This window comes from Scomber japonicus, chromosome 2 (assembly GCF_027409825.1).
Source record: "Scomber japonicus isolate fScoJap1 chromosome 2, fScoJap1.pri, whole genome shotgun sequence".
Classification (NCBI taxonomy): Eukaryota; Metazoa; Chordata; class Actinopteri; order Scombriformes; family Scombridae; genus Scomber; species Scomber japonicus.
The window spans coordinates 30,051,863-30,071,991 of NC_070579.1; the positions used below are offsets into that span (position 1 = coordinate 30,051,863).

Sequence of the window (20,129 nt, forward strand, 5' to 3'; positions counted from 1 at the left end):
GCTTGAAGCTACACATTTATTTTTATTATCTTTTTAATGGAGGTCTATAGGTATTTTTTTGTTGCAGCATCACAGCCACAAACAAAGCCACATATCATCACAATTGAGTTATTTCTAGCCACCTGACGAATGTTAGTTCACATTCCTTGGCTTTAGCTTAGCCTTACTGTCTGTTTATCAGATGTTGTTTGCTATCAACTGTTTGCGATAAAAAGCTGCCCACTGATGCTGGAAACAAGGTTGAGGAGAGCAGTAAGCCTCAATCGTATAATAATTGTGTCATTAAAGCAAAACAATGAGCTATAAGAGGCTGAAAAGCTCCCTAGAAGTGCAGAGTTAGAAGATAATTCTCTGAGTGTGTGACTACAAGTGACCCCGTTTTCATTACTTGTACAGTACTCTATCCATTGTTTGTATAAAAATGCTGATTAATGCTACTTTTTAAAAATACATGGGCACATAAAATAAAATAGCCATCAGAAGCAATATCTGCTCTGATATCTGTTCTTTACCAAAAGATTCATTATTCGTCAGCGAGGAACAATGATGATGAAAATGTAGCACAAGCAATTAAATCACATACACAGGAGGCTCTGATTCAGTTGCATGATCTTTATTGTTTTTTAACAATACTTCCAACGCATCACTCAATCTGATCGACATCCACATCAACAGTCTTGCTAGTTTCCACTACCTTTCCATCCACAACTGTCTCCACAACTGTGATGACCTTGGTGACCACTGAGGAAAAGAAAAGAAACAACAATCATGAGAAAATCTTGTCATGTCATTTCAAACGCTGTTAAGACTTGAGCAGCACATTAAAGAAAATCAGAGAATGCTTACCTTGCTTTGTGCTGGTGATGGAGAGGAGGACAAGAAGAAGAAAATGTTAGAATGTATCGACTTTGTGATTAAAACATTACATATTTTTATCTATAACATATAATCTCTCCCTCATCTCTCTTACCTTTCATCCTCCCCATCCAGCAACCGTCTGTACTCTGCGATCTCCAGCTCCAGCCTGGTCTTGAGGTCCAGCAGCATGTCGTACTCTTGCTTGCTGCTTGTGATGTTGGCATGGATCTGGGACAGCTGGGCCTCCAGGCTTGTGACCATGTTTTGAAGACTTGCTAGCTGTGCAGCATAGCGAGCCTGAGTCTCTGCCAAGGTGCCTTCCAGAGATGCTTTCTGGTGGTGTCAGAGGGTGAAGTTGTCATGTGAGTGAACATTCAGTGATTAAGATTTTGATGCACTGACTGGAGGACCTGTAGGTCTGAGTGTGATTCTGCATCATTAAACAAATCTACAGTGTTGTAGACTTGGAACTATATCCTTACAGTTTCAAATGCAGTAGATGATCATTATGATCAGTATATGTTAACATACCATGCTCAAATGGGACTGCAGTTCGATCTCAAGCCTCTGGAGTGTGCTCTTCAGGTCTTTAATCTCTGTGCGGGTTGTTAATAGAGTTTCTGTGTGTACAACCACGTCCTGTTCCACTGCTGCGATCTAAGCATATCAGAGACAAAGTGTTACATGTTTTACTCAAGAATTACAGCAGATGACTGTCATACTCTCAAGATAAGAAAAGCTCTTTAAAAATCAATTAAACAGTTGTATTTTGCAGTGGTGGAAGAAGTACTTAAATCCTTTACTTAGTAAAAGAAGCACTGTCAAGATATTACAAGTAAAAGTCCTAGATGAAAAATCCTACTCACATGAAGTATTAAAAGTAGTTTTTTCATCCCTGGTGGTGTTTTGAACTGATATATATGACATCATTAAATTATTAATACTGAATACTGAAATACAGAATCAATGTGTAAGCAGCAATTTATTGTTGTAGCTGCAACTACTTTATATCAAGTGGTTCCCAACCCTCCAAAGGGTCAACAGATAAATTGCCTCATGAGGTTCAGGAGGGTCATGAGGTGATTAATAGGAGAGGAAAGAAGAAAAGTTCAAACACGTGAATCTGTTTTCTGTTTTTTACTTTTTCTGTAGTCTTTGATTTCATGTTAAAAGTCACTAAAGCTGTCAAATAAATGGAGTGTAGAAAAGTACAACATTTCCTTCTGAAATGTAGTGGATTGAAAGTATAAAGAAGCATGACATGGTAATACTCAAGTACCTCAATACTGTACTTCATTACAGTCTTGAGTAAATCTACTAAGTTACTTTCCACCGCTGGTATTTTCTCACCTTGTTCTGGTACCACAACTCGAGTTCCTTGCGGTTCTTGGCGATGGCACTCTCATAGTGTTCCCTGATGTCTGTCATAACCTTGTTCAGGTCTGGAGCGGGACAAGCGTCAACGGACACATTGACCTGACCACCCATCTGACTCCTCATCATAGTCAGCTCCTGTGGGGGTCAAAGGGCAACAACTTGATCAGCCAGTGCAAAATCTCAAAGTAATCAGGTATTTTTTATTTATTATAGCAAGAGTATCTTCCTGTATTGTATGCATGCATGCTTTTGGTTAGTCGATCTCTGTTAAGAACTGTGTGAGTGTGTGTTCGTGTGTGCAGTGTGTCTGAGACAAACGGTGCCAATGAGCTAATGGAGGCAGAGAAGAATACAAGGAAGTGTGCAGAGGAGAAGGGGGGCAGCTTTGGGAAATTGGAGAGGCCGACAGAGCTGTTTATAAAAACATGCAATTTCCTCACTGCTATCAGAGGTGAGGCAGAGGTCATGTGTGCACCTTTAGTCTGGTTTAGGTTACAATGGACTATGACAAATGATGAGAACTTTTTCATGCAATGAATAGCTGCTGTGTTAGGCTCCCTACTGCTAAAGCGATGGATGATGTTGAACATTGTGTCATTTATCACTCGTGTACTAACATTTACTCTCAGACACTGTGCATACACAGTGTGGGTGTGGGCCTGTGTGAATGTATTATGTGCTGACAGATGCAAATTAAGTTTTTGCTGTCAACCAACACTGAGTTAGTTCAATTTGGTTCCCCACCACTCTCTATACCCTCACCTCTTCATGGTTCCTCTTGAGCATGATGAGCTCATCCTTCATGTTCTCATACTGACTCTCCAGATCCATCCTGGCCAGATTCATCTCATCCAGCACCCTCTTCAGTCCTGTAATGTCTGCCTCCACAGCCATCCTCATGGCCAGCTCGTTCTCATACCTGAGGGCAGAGGGCACAGGAGGACGTCCAGACAGGTCAGGCAGGTTTTAGTGGATTGTTAAGATTAGAAGTTGTTAGTTAGACATGACGTCACGCTTTGATGCACATGTAAAGTTTCACTTATGTGGCAGGTTGAAGAGGGCACACTCACTTGGTTTTGAAATCATCGGCAGCCAGTTTTGCATTGTCGATGTCCAGGACTGTCTTGGCATTGAGTCTGGAGGCGATACGAATCTGAGAAGGGACATAAACACAAGGAAATAAGTCAAAAAAGATACATCTCATGTATCTAACAGTTTACCGGACACAACAGCACTACCGCTATGGGATGTTTAAGGCCAATATATTGACATTTAGAGTTCAAAAAGTATGTTATACCCTGATTTCTTTTGATATCCCATTTTAAGGCTGATAGTGATGATACTTAATAATGTCAGTCAGGCTGTGGCTTTCGTAATTATCACTGTGACACTGAACCCTGTCGGCAAGATGTGATGCACTGTAGGAATGACAGTCATGAAAATTGCCGTCTCACTGCTTTCTGTTTGTGTCATGTGCTTCCTGATGAGATGGCTTACTTCTAAACTATGGCAATGATGGATTTACTAGCTCTCTAAATCAAATGTCACCTGTCATACCTTAACCCCGAAATCATAGTTAAGCTACATGCAGTACATACCAACAAATATCTGCCCAACCCCTTACTCCTAAACTCACAAGATACAATAATATCACAAAGATGAAAAGATAACAGAAAACACTGAAACACACCCACATCTCCCTGCTTCCTCTTACCTTGTCCTTCAGGTCTTCGATGATGACGAAGTAGCTGGTGTAGTCGTGGGAGATGATAGTTTTGCTCTGGTACCAATCCCTGATCTGCTTATCCAGGCGGTCGTTCTCCTTCTCCAGGGTGCGGACCTTCTCCAGGTAGGAGGCCAGACGGTCATTCAGATTCTGCATGGTGGCCTTCTCATTGGCTCCAACATGGAGGTCCAGGCCGTCGGCAAGATTGAGGCCTCCCTGGGATGGTGCATAGTTCATCTGGGCTGAGGAGATACGGGTCCCACGACCACCTGCTCCACCGTAGACACTCATGGTCCTTGGGCCGTAGGATCTGGAGCTGAAAGACATGCTGAAGGATTTGAATCTGGACTAGGTAAGGATACTGGAGGTGATCAGCAGTTGAAAGCATCACTTGGGTATCCTTGGTTATATAGCAGCAGCAAAGTGGGAAGGGCTGGGGGTTGAAAGGAAAGAATGCAGCTGACTGGCTACCCCCACACAATCTCTCCATCAGCATGGGTGTGGTGGTGAATGGTGGGTAGGGGTTCTTTTCTCCTTCTTTACAGGTCAAACTTGTGATTCCACATTTTAACATTTCTTAATGAAAGACATTCCTTGAATACATTTCTTGTAAGTCCTGAACCTGTAGTAGTGTGTAACAGCAGGTTTAAAGACACAAAAACATGCTTAAATAATGTGCACCTTCGGTATAGAAGAAAAGACTATGTGCAGCTATATAGTAAATATTCATTCAGCCTGATTGCTCACACCAGTGACAGAAATGGCACATACCAGTGACAATTTCACCTCAGTGAAACTTGGGGCCAAAGGTAGAGGGCAAAGCATTTCTAAGATGGCTGAGATTATTTTGTCTCAAAAGTTTAGAGCCAAGATGTTCACGATTGTGTGTACTAGTCTTTATACAATATACTCTGATGAATAAATAAATACTTACTCAACTGTCACAAACCCAAAGTTGAGAGGCAATACAGAGGCAATAGAAAACAAAAAGGAACAAGTAAAGCTCTTAGCAAGTGTGTCACAACATAACAGTTGTAACTTTAAAGTAATTGTACCTTCTATTCATACCATGAAGATAAGCCTGTGATAAATGACTGGTATGTAGACCTGTACGCCCACCTGTTATGTCTCTGGAAAAGCACAAGTCAACCATTCAACAACAACAATCAACTGTAAAATATTTAATCACACAGGTGACTCTTTCTGTCCACCTGAGCAACATACCTGCGTGCTCTGCAGGATAGGGGTGACAATTTTTCTCTGCATGGGAAACGTGCTAAGTAAGTAGGTTTGCTTAGAATTTATCTAAAACATTTCTTCTTTGTCAGTCTTAAAATAACTAACACTATAATGGAACTTGAATCATTTTATGTAGAGTAAATTAAACATTGGAAACAACTCTGTGGGCTCCATGGATAGTTATTTGAACAATTACATTAAAAGATTTGTTCAGTAAATCTGTTGGAAGGCATGTCAGTTCATCTGTTCCAGAGTCTTATTATATCAGCCCTTTTCCTGACTTCGCATGGCTCCTAAAGCTGACCCTAACCCTGACCCAAGTGCCGATTGGAACTTAAGGCAGCAGAAAAGGATGGAAAAACTATGGAAGACAAAATTAGGCACATTGTCTGAACAAATGTCTGAATATGTCATAGTTGCTAGGCATCACCGTTGCATGAATGAAAAAACAACAGAAAAACTCCCTGCCATTTGTAATTAACCCACCTGGATTGTTTATTAATGTACTGTTTAACTGAAACTAATTATGTAGTCAACTTGTACTTCTCTTAAATTCAAGGTGTAGAAGCCATTGGGATTCTATCAGCCTCCTGAGCCTGTACAATAAAGCCTCATGCAGGATAATTTACCCTCAATCTCTCCTCCACCTGACTTTAACCCTGACAGTGATTTCCCTTCTGAACCATGTAGGATTTCCTCTAAAAACACCCATAAAAAATTACTAAAAATCCAAAAGGCTTTAATTAAATCAATTGGGAAATGTGAAAGTCTATGACTGTTTAGAGCAAGTAACAAATTGGATGAACCAAAATGTCCTTCAATTAAATCAGGACAAAACTGAGGTCATTGTTTTTGGCAATAAAGAGAAGAGGATTGCTGTCAACATCTTGAGTCACTCTCTCTAAAAACTAGGGACCAAGTCCGAAACCTTGGTGTGCTGATAGACTCAGATCTGACCTTCAGCAGTCACATCAAATCAATCACCAAAACAGCCTTCTATCAGCTTAAGAACATATCCAGAGTGAAGGGTTTATGTCTCAAACAGACCAGGAGAAGTTGATTCATGCTTTCATCTCAAGTAGACTCGACTACTGTAACGGTCTTCTGACTGGACTCCCACAAAAAAGCATTAAACAGCTGCAGCTCATTCAGAACGCTGCAGCTCGAGTTTTAACCAGAACAAAGAGATCAGAGCACATTACTCCAGTTCTAAAGTCTTTACACTGGCTCCCAGTCAGTTCTAAAGTCTTTACACTGGCTCCCAGTCAGCTATAGAATAGATTTTAAAGTTCTGCTACTGGTCTACAAATCACTGAATGGTTTAGGTCCAGAATACATGAATGACATGTTAGTAGAATATAAACCCAGTAGAGCTCTGAGATCTACTGACTCAGGTCAGATAGTTGAGCCCAGAGTTCAAACTAAACATGGTGAAACAGCTTTTAGCTGTTATGCTGCACACAACTGGAACAAACTACCAGCAGAACTGAAATCAGCCCCAACAGTGAACACTTTTAAATCCAGGTTAAAAACACTTCTCTTCTCCTGTACTTATGATTGAGCTCTTTTAAAGCACTTTACATTTTAATCTTTCTTTTGCACTCTGCGTCCTATTAAGGATTTTAATGCAAATCATTATTTTATGCTGTAACCTTATATTTAATGCTGTATTCTAGCATTTTATTTATGTCTTTCTATTTTTCTGTACTTTGTTTTTATTATTAGTGTGGGGGATGGGGGATGGGGGGGGGGGTTAATTGTATGTTTTAATGTTTCTCAAATTGCAATTTTTTCTGTTTTACGTAAAGCACATTGAGTTGCCATTGTGTATGAAATGCGCCATATAAATAAAACTGCCTTGCCTTGCCTTGCCTATGATAATCACTACCAACTTCTACAAGGTTGACATTAACTTATTGAAAATGTACCATTTGGTTTCATTGGTTTATAATCCTCCACACATACACATCCCTACACTAGCAAGAACTCATCACCTACATTCTTTTGTTTTCAGTTATCTCTCACTTGTCTCCACCTTACTTTGTCTTCATTTCACAACCTCTTCAGTCAACACTCAGGCTGATAAGCAGGGCGAGTCCTGAGAAGACTTGACTGATGGTTTGATAACGACTGAAGAATGAATGCTTCAGTTGTGTTTTTTTATATAGCACAATGTGCAAAATATTATTGGAGGTGAATGACACACATTCTAATCCAGTGCATGCTTCCATTATGCAGCAGAATTTTTTATTGATTATTAAAGACCTAATAAATGTTTTATTATTATGATTTGATTTTATTACTGTCACTTTATTATGCTACAGGGACCTGAGTACAAATTTCATTCTGTTCACGTAAAAAGCATGTTTCAAATGACAATAAACAAACCTTGAATCTTGAACCTTGAAGGATATCAGTCAGTGAAATGATTGATGTGGATGATTCGAGGGCTGATGCATGTTTAAAGTCGGAAAAAACACCAGTGTCTTATCTTGAATCTCTTAAACTGTAGACTGTGTTGTAGCTTTAAATTAAGGATTGTAATTACTTGTAGTGAAGCTGTGATAAAGATTTGACAGTTATTTTTGACAGTGAGATGTGCCTTTTGTTGGGAAGAGGCCCAGTATTCATATTAAATTATGTTTTTCCATTTTTAGGTCCTGTAGCAGGTAACAAGGTCTGCCATATTAAATCTACTGAGCTGTCTGACCGGTGACACCATTCTCTCACATCTTTAAACTGCATTTGAACACTCTCACCCAGACAAAGAGCTGATACTGTCTTGACTCAGTCTTGTATCTAAATGAAATCTGCTCAGGCTAAACTGCATTGGCTTGCCCCACTGGCTGAGCAGTTTCATGTAAATGCCATGATCCGCCCAGTAGCCCTGCAATCATCCCTGCTTGTCTAATAAAACAAAAAAAGGTAATAAAGGTAGCAAAGCCTAATAAATTAAAATGATTGTTGTTTATAGGATCAGCTATTCTGGTCTAGTTTTGGCTTGTGAATACATTTTAAAATCTAAACCTTCTTTCCCACAAACAGCTTCAGGCCTTACAGGCCTCGAATAATGTAGCACCCTGATAGGCGTGACAGGCTTGTAAAACAACTTTCTCAATTTCACTTGAACCCCTTAAAGTTCCTAAAGTCACTGTGGGCTAAATCCAGCCTGTTTGCACTCTGGGATGATAAGTACTGATAAGTCTTTTGTTTGATCAAACACTCAAGACAAAAAATGCAGCTCTGCCAGATCGGCACAGCTCTTCCTCTCTGATAAGACAGGTTAATGGTATGTTTGCATGTGGAGGGAGAAACTGCAGGTGAAGTAACACACCTTTATGTGCATATGCTTGGACAGCGTAGGTATTTATGTGGGAACATTTTTATCTGATTGTTCATTAAAGTACTGCTTTTGGTGTGTTGCATTATGCACACAACTGCCTTGAGCTTGTAGCTTCTACTGAGTATATGATGCATTTGAAAAGCATGGTCTGGCTGTATGATTGCAGCTCTTCAAAGGGGTTAATCAAGTATCCAGCACATAAATCCAGTGCAGACCTACTTTTTAATATATTGAAAAAAAGGACTTCATAAAATGAATAATGAATCCCAGTCTTATTAACAATATCATCACTTCCCTGTTGGGAATGGAGATTCCAGCAGATCAATGTAAAAGCAGCCCAAGGAAAAAGGCCACCTTTAAAAACGTATGTGTTCATAATTAAAGGATACATTTTCAAGTCTCTCTTAAACAACAGTCAGATGTCCTTATGTACACTGACACTGTTTTTTCTTGCCATAATCAATCCACTTGTTCATACAGTAGGAGGCAAGATAAATCAGTTCCCTTTTGTGTAAAACACTGAATCTAACATGAGTAGTCAGCAGTCTTTTTAAAACAAAGTTCCCTCTTTGTCTTACTATCCCATCACTGCAGCTCAGCATGGAAACACTTTCTCTGGAAACACAAAAACATCATCTAAAACGTTTGCACTGTATTATATTACGAAATAAAACAGTGCAGGTTATGTTTTCATTGAGTAGGCTTAGGTGTGCTGGTTTAATTTACCCGGCAGTGGTTAAAATAACCATCCAGGGATTCGAGGTGTAAGCAAGCTCAAAGAATGATGGCAAGATATGAAATTAAAAAAAAGTTTCAACACTCAACACTGACCAATCCTGACCATGCATAAACTCACCACCTCCCAACAGCTGTCCACGCCCACTTTGTTTCACTGTTCAAAACTGAAGAAGCAGAGAACTCAAAGTGGGCACAAGAACAAGAAAGAGAACAACAAGTACTACTACAAGAACAAGAACAGGTTTAAGTACAAGAGTTGCAATGTGTGTCTTTCTTCTCTGCTCACTCCCATTATGTCAAGATGCTTTCACGAACACATTCTGCAGCTGCTTGCTGTTATTAGATGTCGGCTACAGTGTACATTCGTGTGTATTATATAACTACATACTTTGTGAATGTCTTAGTAGGAAGACAAAGAGAGAAAATATGTGTCTGCTTACTTTGAATTGTGCTTTAAATGACTTGCAACCCACTGAACATGAAACATTCATTTTTAAATATTCATTAGATAGATAGCACCATGGTTTAAATGACCTCATTACATGTATAAATATACACTGACTGATAAAATACACAGGAAAATCAACATCATATTCTTCTTTAGGAAAAACCAGTTTTGACTCTTACTTCTTTAAAACTTTCACAACTCTCAGGTGTGGCACAGTGATTCACTTTGACTCATTACACAAAAGTAGGGGGGCTTGCTGGATTTCTATGGTGAGCAGTTTTTGCAGTGACCATCGCTAGAGGGAGCTCTTCAGCTGTGCATCTCACCTCCACAACTCAGAAATCTGTTTCACAGGAAGGGTGTGGCCCTGTTGATCATCTGTTGCATTTGTCAAGTCAACTGTGAGATGCGTCAACCCCCAAAAACCTCATCACATCATCTATTTGTCAAGTATCACTTACAGTATGAACTCTTGCTTAGGTTTGCAATATGATACTCATTATTATTTCTGGCAGTTCCTTTGAACATTTCTCTGTAGCGTGAGTTGATTTAAAACAAGAGGTCTGCTGATACATCTCAAAGGTTAAATCATGTCAGTTTTCTCTCCTTATACTTAAAATGTTTACTAGAGGGATATATATGTTAAATGTGGTATTTATTCATGTTATGTGAAACCCCATTAATGACATCCTTCTATAGCACTAAACATTCACTGCACTTCAGTAGTCATCAATTCATTAGTTGTCATAAGGTGTTTTCACTTTTGAACAGACCAAGCCTTCTGGTAATATATCTTTATTAATGGAACCAAAGGTATAAAGCAAGGTGGCACTATTGACAAAAGACTTGTGTTTACTTCAGATACAGTGGCTGAACAGATAAGTCTAGCTGATAACTCAAGGTGTTAGTGAATGTTTAACTTCATGTCTAGAAGCTGTTTCCACATCGCATGAGCACACAAACCTGAGCGTGTCACACCACATACTACATAGCCAGACACAGGTGTAACCCACGTCTCAGCACATTTCACTGTGGATGTTCAGTCTATGATTCAATCCAGGAACTCGGTGGAGGGTGTTGCATGCTGGGCTGCTATTGCACAGTGCAGGCTAAGAGTTGAGCAGAATGGGATGATGCCTGCTGCGGAGGGGTGTGGTACATCAGGAGGAGGCTCCAAGGACCATGTTGCTCCACACAGGCCCACAGCTGTGATTCATAGTTAATATAACACTGTACACACAGAGCTGCACCCTCTGATGTTTATCTATTCACTGGAAAGACTTTATTAAGTGGCTATTATTATACAAGAAAGAACTAATTAACTTGTAATCTTTTGATGATATGGATTTTCTCTAGAAGTCATAAATTTGCAAATGATTCACAGAACACTATCTATGTTGAGTTCATCTCAGCAAACACACCTAGAGGCAAAACCTTGTTCTTGTTAAATATGATAAAGGTGCTGCAGAAATCTGTCTTGGTACAGATTTAACTGCTGTATAAATATTTCCTGGATGTGGTGCAACAGGCTGCTCAGTAATTGCTGCTCAAATGAAAAAAATCTCTATATATCAATGTACTTGTATTCTATTTCATTAATTTGATGTATTATTAATTCTAGTGTTATATATTTTTATTTATTCATTTAATTCATTTTTGTGGATGTTCATGCACTTTTGTGGCTGCAACTGTTTCAATGGAGGAATGAGGGAGAGGAGCTGTCTGTCCATGCTGTGTTGTGTGTATCCTCAAGAAAAACAAGTTTGAACTGCTACCTTTAGGTGACTCATTGATAGCTGTGTGTCATTGTTGGGTGAACAGATGTGTCTAGCTGGCACAAATGACAGCTGCAGTGACAAACTTTAAGATTTACTGATGTCCCATTTTGACATGACAAGACAGGTTGTGGATGTGTCAACTTATTTTACTGGATGTGATCACTTTGTGAAAGACATGAGAACATCAGCTGCTTGTTATTCCCACTGTGCTATGACACTGATAGTATGTAATTCTCAGGTGCAGCAAAATAAACCATCCAGACCTCCCTCAAGACAATAGGTGAGATTCAACAATGAGTTCATAGTGACACACACTCTCCATGTGGTTGCTATGCTACAACCAAATCAAATAGTGGATTGTTGTGATGATGTTGTGAGTGTATTGTAATGTCAAGGTGACATAAGTGAAAAAACATAACAGTGGATTTCCGTTCAGGTATTGTCTTATGGCTTCTCTTCCTTTAGTCCTGACTCTCTTTGTTTGGTGTTGAATAGAAACTGGTGTTGTTCAGCTGGATGAAGGAAACTCAGAACATCATGGATGAAATATTAAACTATTATTGCTGGAGGTAATCTCCCTGTTACAGTTTATTGTGAGACTACTCCAAAATGCAATGCTGCTACCAAGAATCACAGACCATTAATCACTGGTGATTTGGAACAGTTCAGTATCTAAATATTTAATCAGAGTTTCTCTAAATGAGAAAGAAGAAATTGCACTACAAAAGGACATAAAACAATGTAAAAAGGTGTTGAGCACTTCCTGTGTAATGAGGCCAGACTGCTCAGTCTCCTGAAAAATACACCACTCCTTTGCTAAAGGAAATCTGTTTATCAAGGGATCTTATCTTCAGTTTTACTTCACCCCTTTCAATACCCGGTGGGATTTGAAAAAAGGGAGTGGGTTTTCTTGCTTGGCAGCAGTTTGCTCTCATTAGAGTGTGCAGTCATGTGCAGTTGTGTGTACTGTATTACTGCATGAGTGTATCAGAAGAAGACAAAGAGAGAAAGTAGTATTTAGTGATAGTATTTCTCCCAAGTCTCACAGTTTATTATCATCTAACACATTAAAAAACTCCCACAAAGGACAAGTGGAGACACCTAAAGATTTAGATATAGTTAAAAGGAAAGGAAGGGTTTGGTGTAACTGTAAGTTTTGCAGGTACTAATTTATGTTCTGAGTAAATACTGAATGTCATATAGTCTTTGTTCTGAATCATAATTAGATAGATACCAAAAAGTAGCTAATTCTGGGTCTGAAGCTCTCATGAGAAGCTGTAAACATGCATTATAATTTCACTGCACCTATTATGTCTAACCCATTCACCAAAGTGATTACAAACAGGACCCAACTGATATTGGATTTTTGGGGCCGACGCAGATACCAGTATTAGAGAATTTCAAAATGACGACATTGATATAAACTTTATAGCATCAAATGACAGCACTGCATTGATCGAATATAAATAAAATGCTGCTTATATAACTTTAAAAAATTGAAAAATATTGGCACATGTTCACCAATATCAAGATATCTGTGATAGATTGTTATCAGACCGAAATATTACTCGGACTCTAATTACAATATAATTTAAAAAGTGCAGATTGACAACAACAGATAAAAGAGATGCACATATAAAACGGTTTCCTGCAACACTGGACAGGAGACTTTTGAGTTTTTCAGTAAACCGTGTGGCCATGAGTCATGTTTTAGTGAAAACACCCATCTATGGTCTCATCCACTTTGTTCTGACACCTTGCCAGTGTGAAGCAGTCACTTGTCTCTATTTCAACAGATAACCCAATCTGCAAGGTATTTCCCCATCCCTGTCTGTGTCTTGTGCCAATGTAAGATAGTCTCAAACAAAGGTTCTTCTTTCAACTGTGCTCAACACATTTATATTGTACTCAGGAGATGTAGAGAATATCTTTTGTGGTAGACCATAATCCTCATCTAAATGTAGTTCTAAGCACCCACGGGGCACCTAGCAACACCTCCCAGGTTTTTGTGTATTTTTCCAATCTGAGCTCTTAGTAGGGAGTTTTCTTTTCTTGGTTTAAATGATGGTCTGAGTCGGGAGGAGTTTGTCATCCACTGTTTTCATAATGTGGGTGATGACAGGCCTGCTGAGACTATAGACAACAGTCTAAAGGACCACACAAATAAACATCTTGACTTATTTTGAACTCCTATCAAGGCAAGAACAACTTGGCACTCAAATATTGGACATCTGAGACAATTTTGAACTGTTTCAACTCCCCTAACAGAAAAAAGCTTCTATAATAATAACATTATTTTCTTTTAAGCCTAATACAAAAAAAGATGAAGTCTGGGAAGATCTGTTGCAGTGCACTCATACTTTCTTTTTTGGTTGTTTTAAATTTAAATGCAGGATTATGTAACTTTTGAAAAAATAAATAACACAATCCTCCTCTTAACCTCATTCATAAGCAATAAAACACACTTTTTTAGCTACTTTGCCTTTATTTATATAGTAACTGGCAGAGAGGCAGACAGGAAACAGGGAGAGAGAGAGAGAGAGAGAGAGAGGGCTGACCTGCAGCATATGTATTTGGCCGGATTCGAACCAGGGACGCTGCGCTCATGTGGCACTCGACCACCAGGATGCTCCAAATAAAACACACTTTTATTCAATACACTCAGGGATTTGCGGTTACAGCCTCACTTGCTCTGGTATGACCAGTAGTTTTATGATGGCTAATGTTTGCGTCACTATGTCAGTTTGTTGACTTCATAACTCTTGTATCCTTGTGTTACTGTTACACTATGTCTTAACATGTTACAGATAACCATTTCAATGGTTTATCACAAAGTACAACAAGAACCTGACTCAAGAAAATCGTGGAAAATGAAGGGACATTTGGTGCGTCATGAACCGGTAATTGCCATTTGTGGCGACTGTGGCTGCAAAAGTTACATAGTCTCAGTTTATAGTTACTTGTTACCTAAGAAACTGCAATACAGTCATCTGAGTTACTCTCAGACATACTCTGTGACATGTATTTTGAGGGTTATTAGATTATAAAGACATAATGAAAGGTGCAGTAAAGCTAAAATGAAGGCTACAGAAATTCTGGTTTGTGTACAATTGAGTTAAGCCTTTAAAAGTTTTTTTTTCCCACAAGTATCTGTAATTAATATCCACAAAGGTTTAGGTCAATTATGTTTCTCAATGCAGTGATGGATAGAGGGACCAAAGCCTGCTCATACTCACAGTACACAAGAAGCATGATTCACTTCTCCCTGACTGAGAGGTGACCCCCATCTGCCTCCCCCAACTCCCGCTCCAGATACCAGATGTTACAGTATGAGAGCACAGAAATTGGCCAGAGTCCAACACTGAGATAAGAAGAACAGCACAACGCAACAGACTTCTACACACACACACACACACACACGCACACGCACACGCACACATGCACACACACACAGATACGTGCACACCCAACCACCCACATATCAACACACGTACACAAACCTTGGAACCATACACAATCCCTTGAGGCCTCATAGCCTGTGACACCAGCCAAAACCAACAAAATGAACAGCGCATGTGCACACATACAAACGCACACACTGACATGCACACTCACACACACAGGATACAGCACTAAGGGGGGATGTTTTGTGCGATATGGTGAACAATGGGGTGCTGACGAATTTCTTTAAAAAGGTTTGACTGAAAACATGGAAACAAGGTCGGTTAGTGGTTCAGGGCTACAAGGAATTCATGCAGCTGTCAATCAGTAGCTACTTTATTAATCCTTCTTATTTGATCTGTCTAACCGCAATGCCATTCAGATAAAATCTACATGTGATTAAATGGCAAAGTCTATAAATGAACTGGTCTGCTAATTCCTTCTTCTTTCTTCTTTGCCGCTGAAAGATGAATTGTGCAAAACCCACACAGTAACAGTATTTTGCTATAAATGAATGATGCTAATATTACAAACAAGGATTCATGGGACCAGTTTGGATGTATGCAGGATCTATTGGATGAAATACTGTAAAGGCTGTGCAGTTAAATGTTTAATTTGGATTACATCAACTGTAACTTGATCTTATCGTCATGGTTGATTTTTGACAAACGAGCACTGACAAAAGATATTATTTGCAAAGTGCTCAATGTAAATGTTGACTTATGGTGGGGCACTGGAACAATAACTATGCCTATTTGCATAAATATACCAAATCCAGAGTAGACTAGGCTAACAGGTTTTCATAAACATATATGCAATTATAATATACTCACACATAGTGACATAGTGACATAGTGAGATCCCAAAAGACCAACACAACCCTCCTTTCCTCACACACACACACAGGAGCAGGATCACACACACACACACACACACACACACACACACACACACACACACACACACACACACACACACACACACATTCCATAACAGTGTCCTCACAGGAGAGGGAAGAAACCGAACCCTGGTCCTCAAAGGAAAACAAACGTGGTTCTGCCAAGCTGAACTGTGAAGGAAAACTCCCTCCTTCCCTCCCCAACTCCCTCCTCCCTGTCAGGCCCGCCCCAGGTCCAGCACTATATCAGGAAGCTGCCTCCCTCCATCACACTCCACAGTCCTGCTACAGTCTACAGCTGTATAACAGTCCTTTCTCCTCTCTTGACCAGCAGACATTCAGTCATCATGTCATACAGCTACAGCATGATCGGCGGTCCCACTATGATCACCAGACAGAGCCGCAGCTACACATCAAGTGCTGCCCCAAAGGCTCACAGTGTGTCAGGATTCAGCCTTAGGGGAGGCCCTCGCATCTCCTCTTCCAGCGTTCGCACTGTCTCCTCTGGATATGGTGGTGGATATGGTGGTGGATATGGTGGTGGTTATGGGTCTAGCAGTGGTGGATTCGACCTGTCCGGTGCCATGGACCAAAGCAGCATCCACCTGAATGAGAAGGCCACCATGCAGAACCTGAATGACCGTCTGGCCTCCTACCTGGATAAGGTTCGCTCTCTGGAGGCAGCCAATGCCAAGCTGGAGATGCAGATCAGAGAGTACTATGAGAAGAAGGGCCCTGCAGCAGAGAGGGACTACAGCAACTACTGGGCCATTATCAACGACCTGAAGGACAAGGTATTGTAGTCCCCAGCCTCAACCAGACAAGTCAAACGTTTGTATAACTGTTAATGATTATCAAGGGAGGGTTGTAAAATGTAACACGCATTACAGGCATAACTGGAGTCTGCATGATATACTGAGCTTCTGAAGCCTTGGTCTCTGAAGGACTTTTAAATGCAACTATAAAGAATGATGTATGATTTTTAAACCCTCCAAATAAACAAGAGACGGTTATGTGCATGGGAGTATGACCCAGTGTTGCCAAATCATATGTAGCTGTGGGACTTCAATGGGTGATGCTTCTGATACAGATGAGAAGTTAACTGATAAGTTATAACTTAGTAATTTAAAGTTAGTAAGTTAGTCTTTGCTACTGCATGGTACTGCAAAATTTACTGTTAAAGTGTGACTTTTGCCTTTTGACCAACTCCCAATGTTGTTTTTCGTTTAAGATTGGTGCCGCCACCATCGGCAATGCCAACATCCTCCTCCAGATTGACAACTCCAAACTGGCTGCTGATGACTTCAGAACCAAGTGAGTATGAATTTCCACTCAAGAGCTCTTCATCTGGTTTATACCAGTAATTTAGGGATTGGGGTCAACTCACAATGATGTTCTCTACTCTCCGAACAAATTAGATTCGAACATGAGCTGATGATGCGCCAGTCAGTCGAGGCTGACATCGCCAACCTGCGTCGCCTGCTGGATCAGACCACTCTGACCAAAGCTGACCTGGAGATGCAGATCGAGGGCCTGCAGGATGAGCTGGCCTACCTCAAGAAGAATCACGCAGAGGTGCCTGATACACATCCTCTAGCTGTAGTCATTACTGTGCATGCTACGACAACAGTACTTCGCTCAATCACACCAAGAGAAATGCTTAAAAAATTGTATTAATGGTGACTTCCCTCTCTATCCATGGGTGTTCAGGAGCTGGCAGCAATGCGTTCTCAGCTCACCGGCACAGTCAATGTGGAGGTTGATGCTGCACCCCAGCAGGACCTCAGCAAAGTCATGGAGGAGATCCGCGCCCAGTATGAAACCATCACTGACAAACATCGTCGCGATCAAGAGACCTGGTTTAATGAGAAGGTGAGAAGATTCTCACATAAACAAAGGTGTCATAATACACACTTTGCAAATCACTGGGTTTACTCACTCAGGAGTCAAACCTGTAATTAAACATAATCTCAGTGAGACTCTCAGTGAGTAATGACTATGACTTCTAACTGTGTATTTCTTGCTCTAGTCGGCAGCCTTGACCAAGGAGGTGGCAATCAGCACAGAAACAATCCAGACGTCCAAGACAGAGATGAGTGACCTGCGGCGCTCACTGCAGGGCCTGGAGATTGAGTTGCAGTCTCAGCTCAGCATGGTGAGAAAAGAACCCAGACCATCTGTTCACGTCCCACTGATCTTGCCTTATATGAACAAAATTCTCAGATCCCCGTCTTGTCAGGAGCAATGAAGAAAAAGAGGGTTGAGGGTACAGAGCAGAGGTGGGAGCGGTCAGAGAAGGAGGCTTTGTTGAAAGAATGAAGGGAGGGAGAGAAAGAAGGGAGTGATGGGTGCTGTGGAGGAGAGAGGAGGAGGAGGAGGAAGAAAACATTTCACAGACATCTGCTCAAATTCTGAGAGACATAAAAGAGCTTGGAGAAAGCTGAAGGAATGCTGAACTGGATGGCCCAAACTGTGTACTCCCATGAGTTATCTGTGCCCAGCTGGAGTCAATCATTCAACACTCCTGGGAGGAGCAGCCCTCTGCTCCTGTGTAACACTGGGGGATCAGCCAAAAAATGTGAAGGAAAGAATGAAAAACATCATACATACGTCTCTATGCAAATTATTAATTTGTAAAGGAATGGAAAAACTACCATGAACACATATATTCTTTTGTGTCTGATATATAGTACATGTCTGATATATACAATCCAGGGTGTGGCAGGTGGATACTGAATTATCTAAAGAGTCACACCTCAAGCTACCACAATCAATAGGATTGTCTTTCTGTGTTGCAATTCACATGCATGAACTCAGCTTATTTCAACTTTCTCCCTAACAGAAAGGTGCCCTGGAGAACACGTTGGCAGAGACAGATGCTCGTTACAGCGCCATGCTCGCTGGCTTCCAGAACACAATCAACATGCTTGAAGCAGATCTAGGCAATGTACGCGGCAGCATCGAACAGCAGGGCCAGGACTACAGGATGCTGCTGGACATCAAGACCAGGCTAGAGCAGGAGATCGCGACCTACAGGAGCCTGCTGGAAACAGAGGAGTCGAGGTAGATCTAGTTGTGGAGTGACACAGGCCCCAAGAAACCAAAATTCACACCTTTATTTGGAATATTATGTACTCACTGTTATCTCTCTTTTCTCTCTCTCTTTTAGACCCATGAGTACAGGTAAGAGATATCTGTTTTAATGAGACACTACATAATGAAAGTGCAGTTTGTTTAATAAAAGCTTGAAGCACTACCATGATATTTTTTTTCTCTTCCTTTTAACAGGGGGCTCTAAGACCACAATCTCAACCACTGTGAGAACTTCCAGCTAGGAGGTCCAACTGGCAGGACAAGCTGTTCTCAGACACATACACACACACACACACTCTGACTAAGGAAAGCTGTTACATGAGATAAGTGAAACTGTACTGAAAATACCTGAGCTGTGCTGATAAGGAAGCTCCTGTTTAAGTTTATGAAACAATTCAGAAGAAATGCCTGACTCTCTGTGAGTGTGTGTTTATGTGTTCATTCTGAAAAATAAACTCTGCTGTTGCATACAAGTTCTGTTGTTTTGTGACTTTACTGGACTTTCAAAAAATCTGAGAGCCTGCTTCTCTTTTTCCATGACATCGCTCTGTTTATGCAGTTGTCATGGCAACTGAATTACATTCTGGGAGGTGGGGTATGGGCTTGTGGAAATCCGTGTTACATAACAGCCCTTTTGTCAGGAAAGGGTGAACAATGGTTAAAAGCACCAGTGTGGAAAGCATTAGGAGTTTAAGGAGGAAAAAGAAAGTTATGTTACACTTGATGCTCTCAAAACCAAATGACCCTGGATTTGTCCAGAGATTTTTTTTAAACAAGACACACCCAAATGGTTGACTAATCTTTGCCCTGGAGGCTTTCGACAGTGTTTCATGAAGTCTGTCTAACTCTGGTCACTTAGTAACAAGAATACACACGGCTCAGTGCAGAAACACTGACTGGGAAGGCAAACACTGACTGAAGGAACTAAGAGAGCCATTGAGGAAACAGGTGTTATCAGCGTTGCACTTTGACCCCTTTTACGAGGACTGATTCATAGCAAACAAGCAATGTGCTGTCATGATATCGTGAAGGGTGGAGCTCTGTTGCTGCTGATGACTGTATGTATGTTTTGTGTGAAAGTGAGGATGGATGGAAATTAGTATGTTCATGCAGTGTGTGTGTGTTTGTGTGTGGAAGAGTAATGTTATTTTTGTTCATTTCATTAGCGTTGTCTTTCATAATTGTACTTG

General features: G+C 40.5%; 2 protein-coding genes across 2 annotated transcripts; one reads left to right on the forward strand and one right to left on the reverse strand.

Annotated features, from left to right (window-relative positions):
- Positions 1-643: 643 nt before the first annotated feature.
- Positions 644-4,288, reverse strand: krt98 (keratin 98). The gene is made up of 8 exons (XM_053341610.1): positions 3,950-4,288; positions 3,306-3,388; positions 2,998-3,154; positions 2,209-2,370; positions 1,390-1,515; positions 971-1,191; positions 847-857; positions 644-741 (listed from the first exon to the last, which is right to left on the reverse strand). Exons 1-8 carry the CDS (start codon positions 4,286-4,288, stop codon positions 644-646), a joined length of 1,197 nt encoding a protein of 398 aa, XP_053197585.1.
- Positions 4,289-15,143: 10,855 nt separating this feature from the next.
- krt94 (keratin 94) lies at positions 15,144-19,403 on the forward strand. Its single transcript, XM_053329667.1, has 9 exons — positions 15,144-15,227; positions 16,181-16,640; positions 17,078-17,160; positions 17,265-17,421; positions 17,557-17,718; positions 17,876-18,001; positions 18,689-18,909; positions 19,016-19,029; positions 19,135-19,403. Exons 1-9 carry the CDS (start codon positions 15,217-15,219, stop codon positions 19,179-19,181), a joined length of 1,281 nt encoding a protein of 426 aa, XP_053185642.1. The 5' UTR covers positions 15,144-15,216; the 3' UTR covers positions 19,182-19,403.
- The last annotated feature ends 726 nt before the right edge of the window (positions 19,404-20,129 follow it).

Bases quoted from the DNA above. Each gene is read 5' to 3' on its own strand.
- krt98 (XM_053341610.1), bottom strand. From the start codon at position 4,288: ATGTCTTTCAGCTCCAGATCCTACGGCCCAAGGACCATGAGTGTCTAC. The intron at 3,389-3,949 runs GTAAGAGGAAGC...GTCCCTTCTCAG, and splicing joins TCGAAGACCTGAAGGACAAG to ATTCGTATCGCCTCCAGACT. The intron at 1,516-2,208 runs GTGAGAAAATAC...TGATATGCTTAG, and splicing joins AGTTGTGGTACCAGAACAAG to ATCGCAGCAGTGGAACAGGA.
- krt94 (XM_053329667.1), top strand. The intron at 16,641-17,077 runs GTATTGTAGTCC...TTTTCGTTTAAG, and splicing joins TCAACGACCTGAAGGACAAG to ATTGGTGCCGCCACCATCGG. The intron at 18,002-18,688 runs GTGAGAAAAGAA...TCTCCCTAACAG, and splicing joins TGCAGTCTCAGCTCAGCATG to AAAGGTGCCCTGGAGAACAC.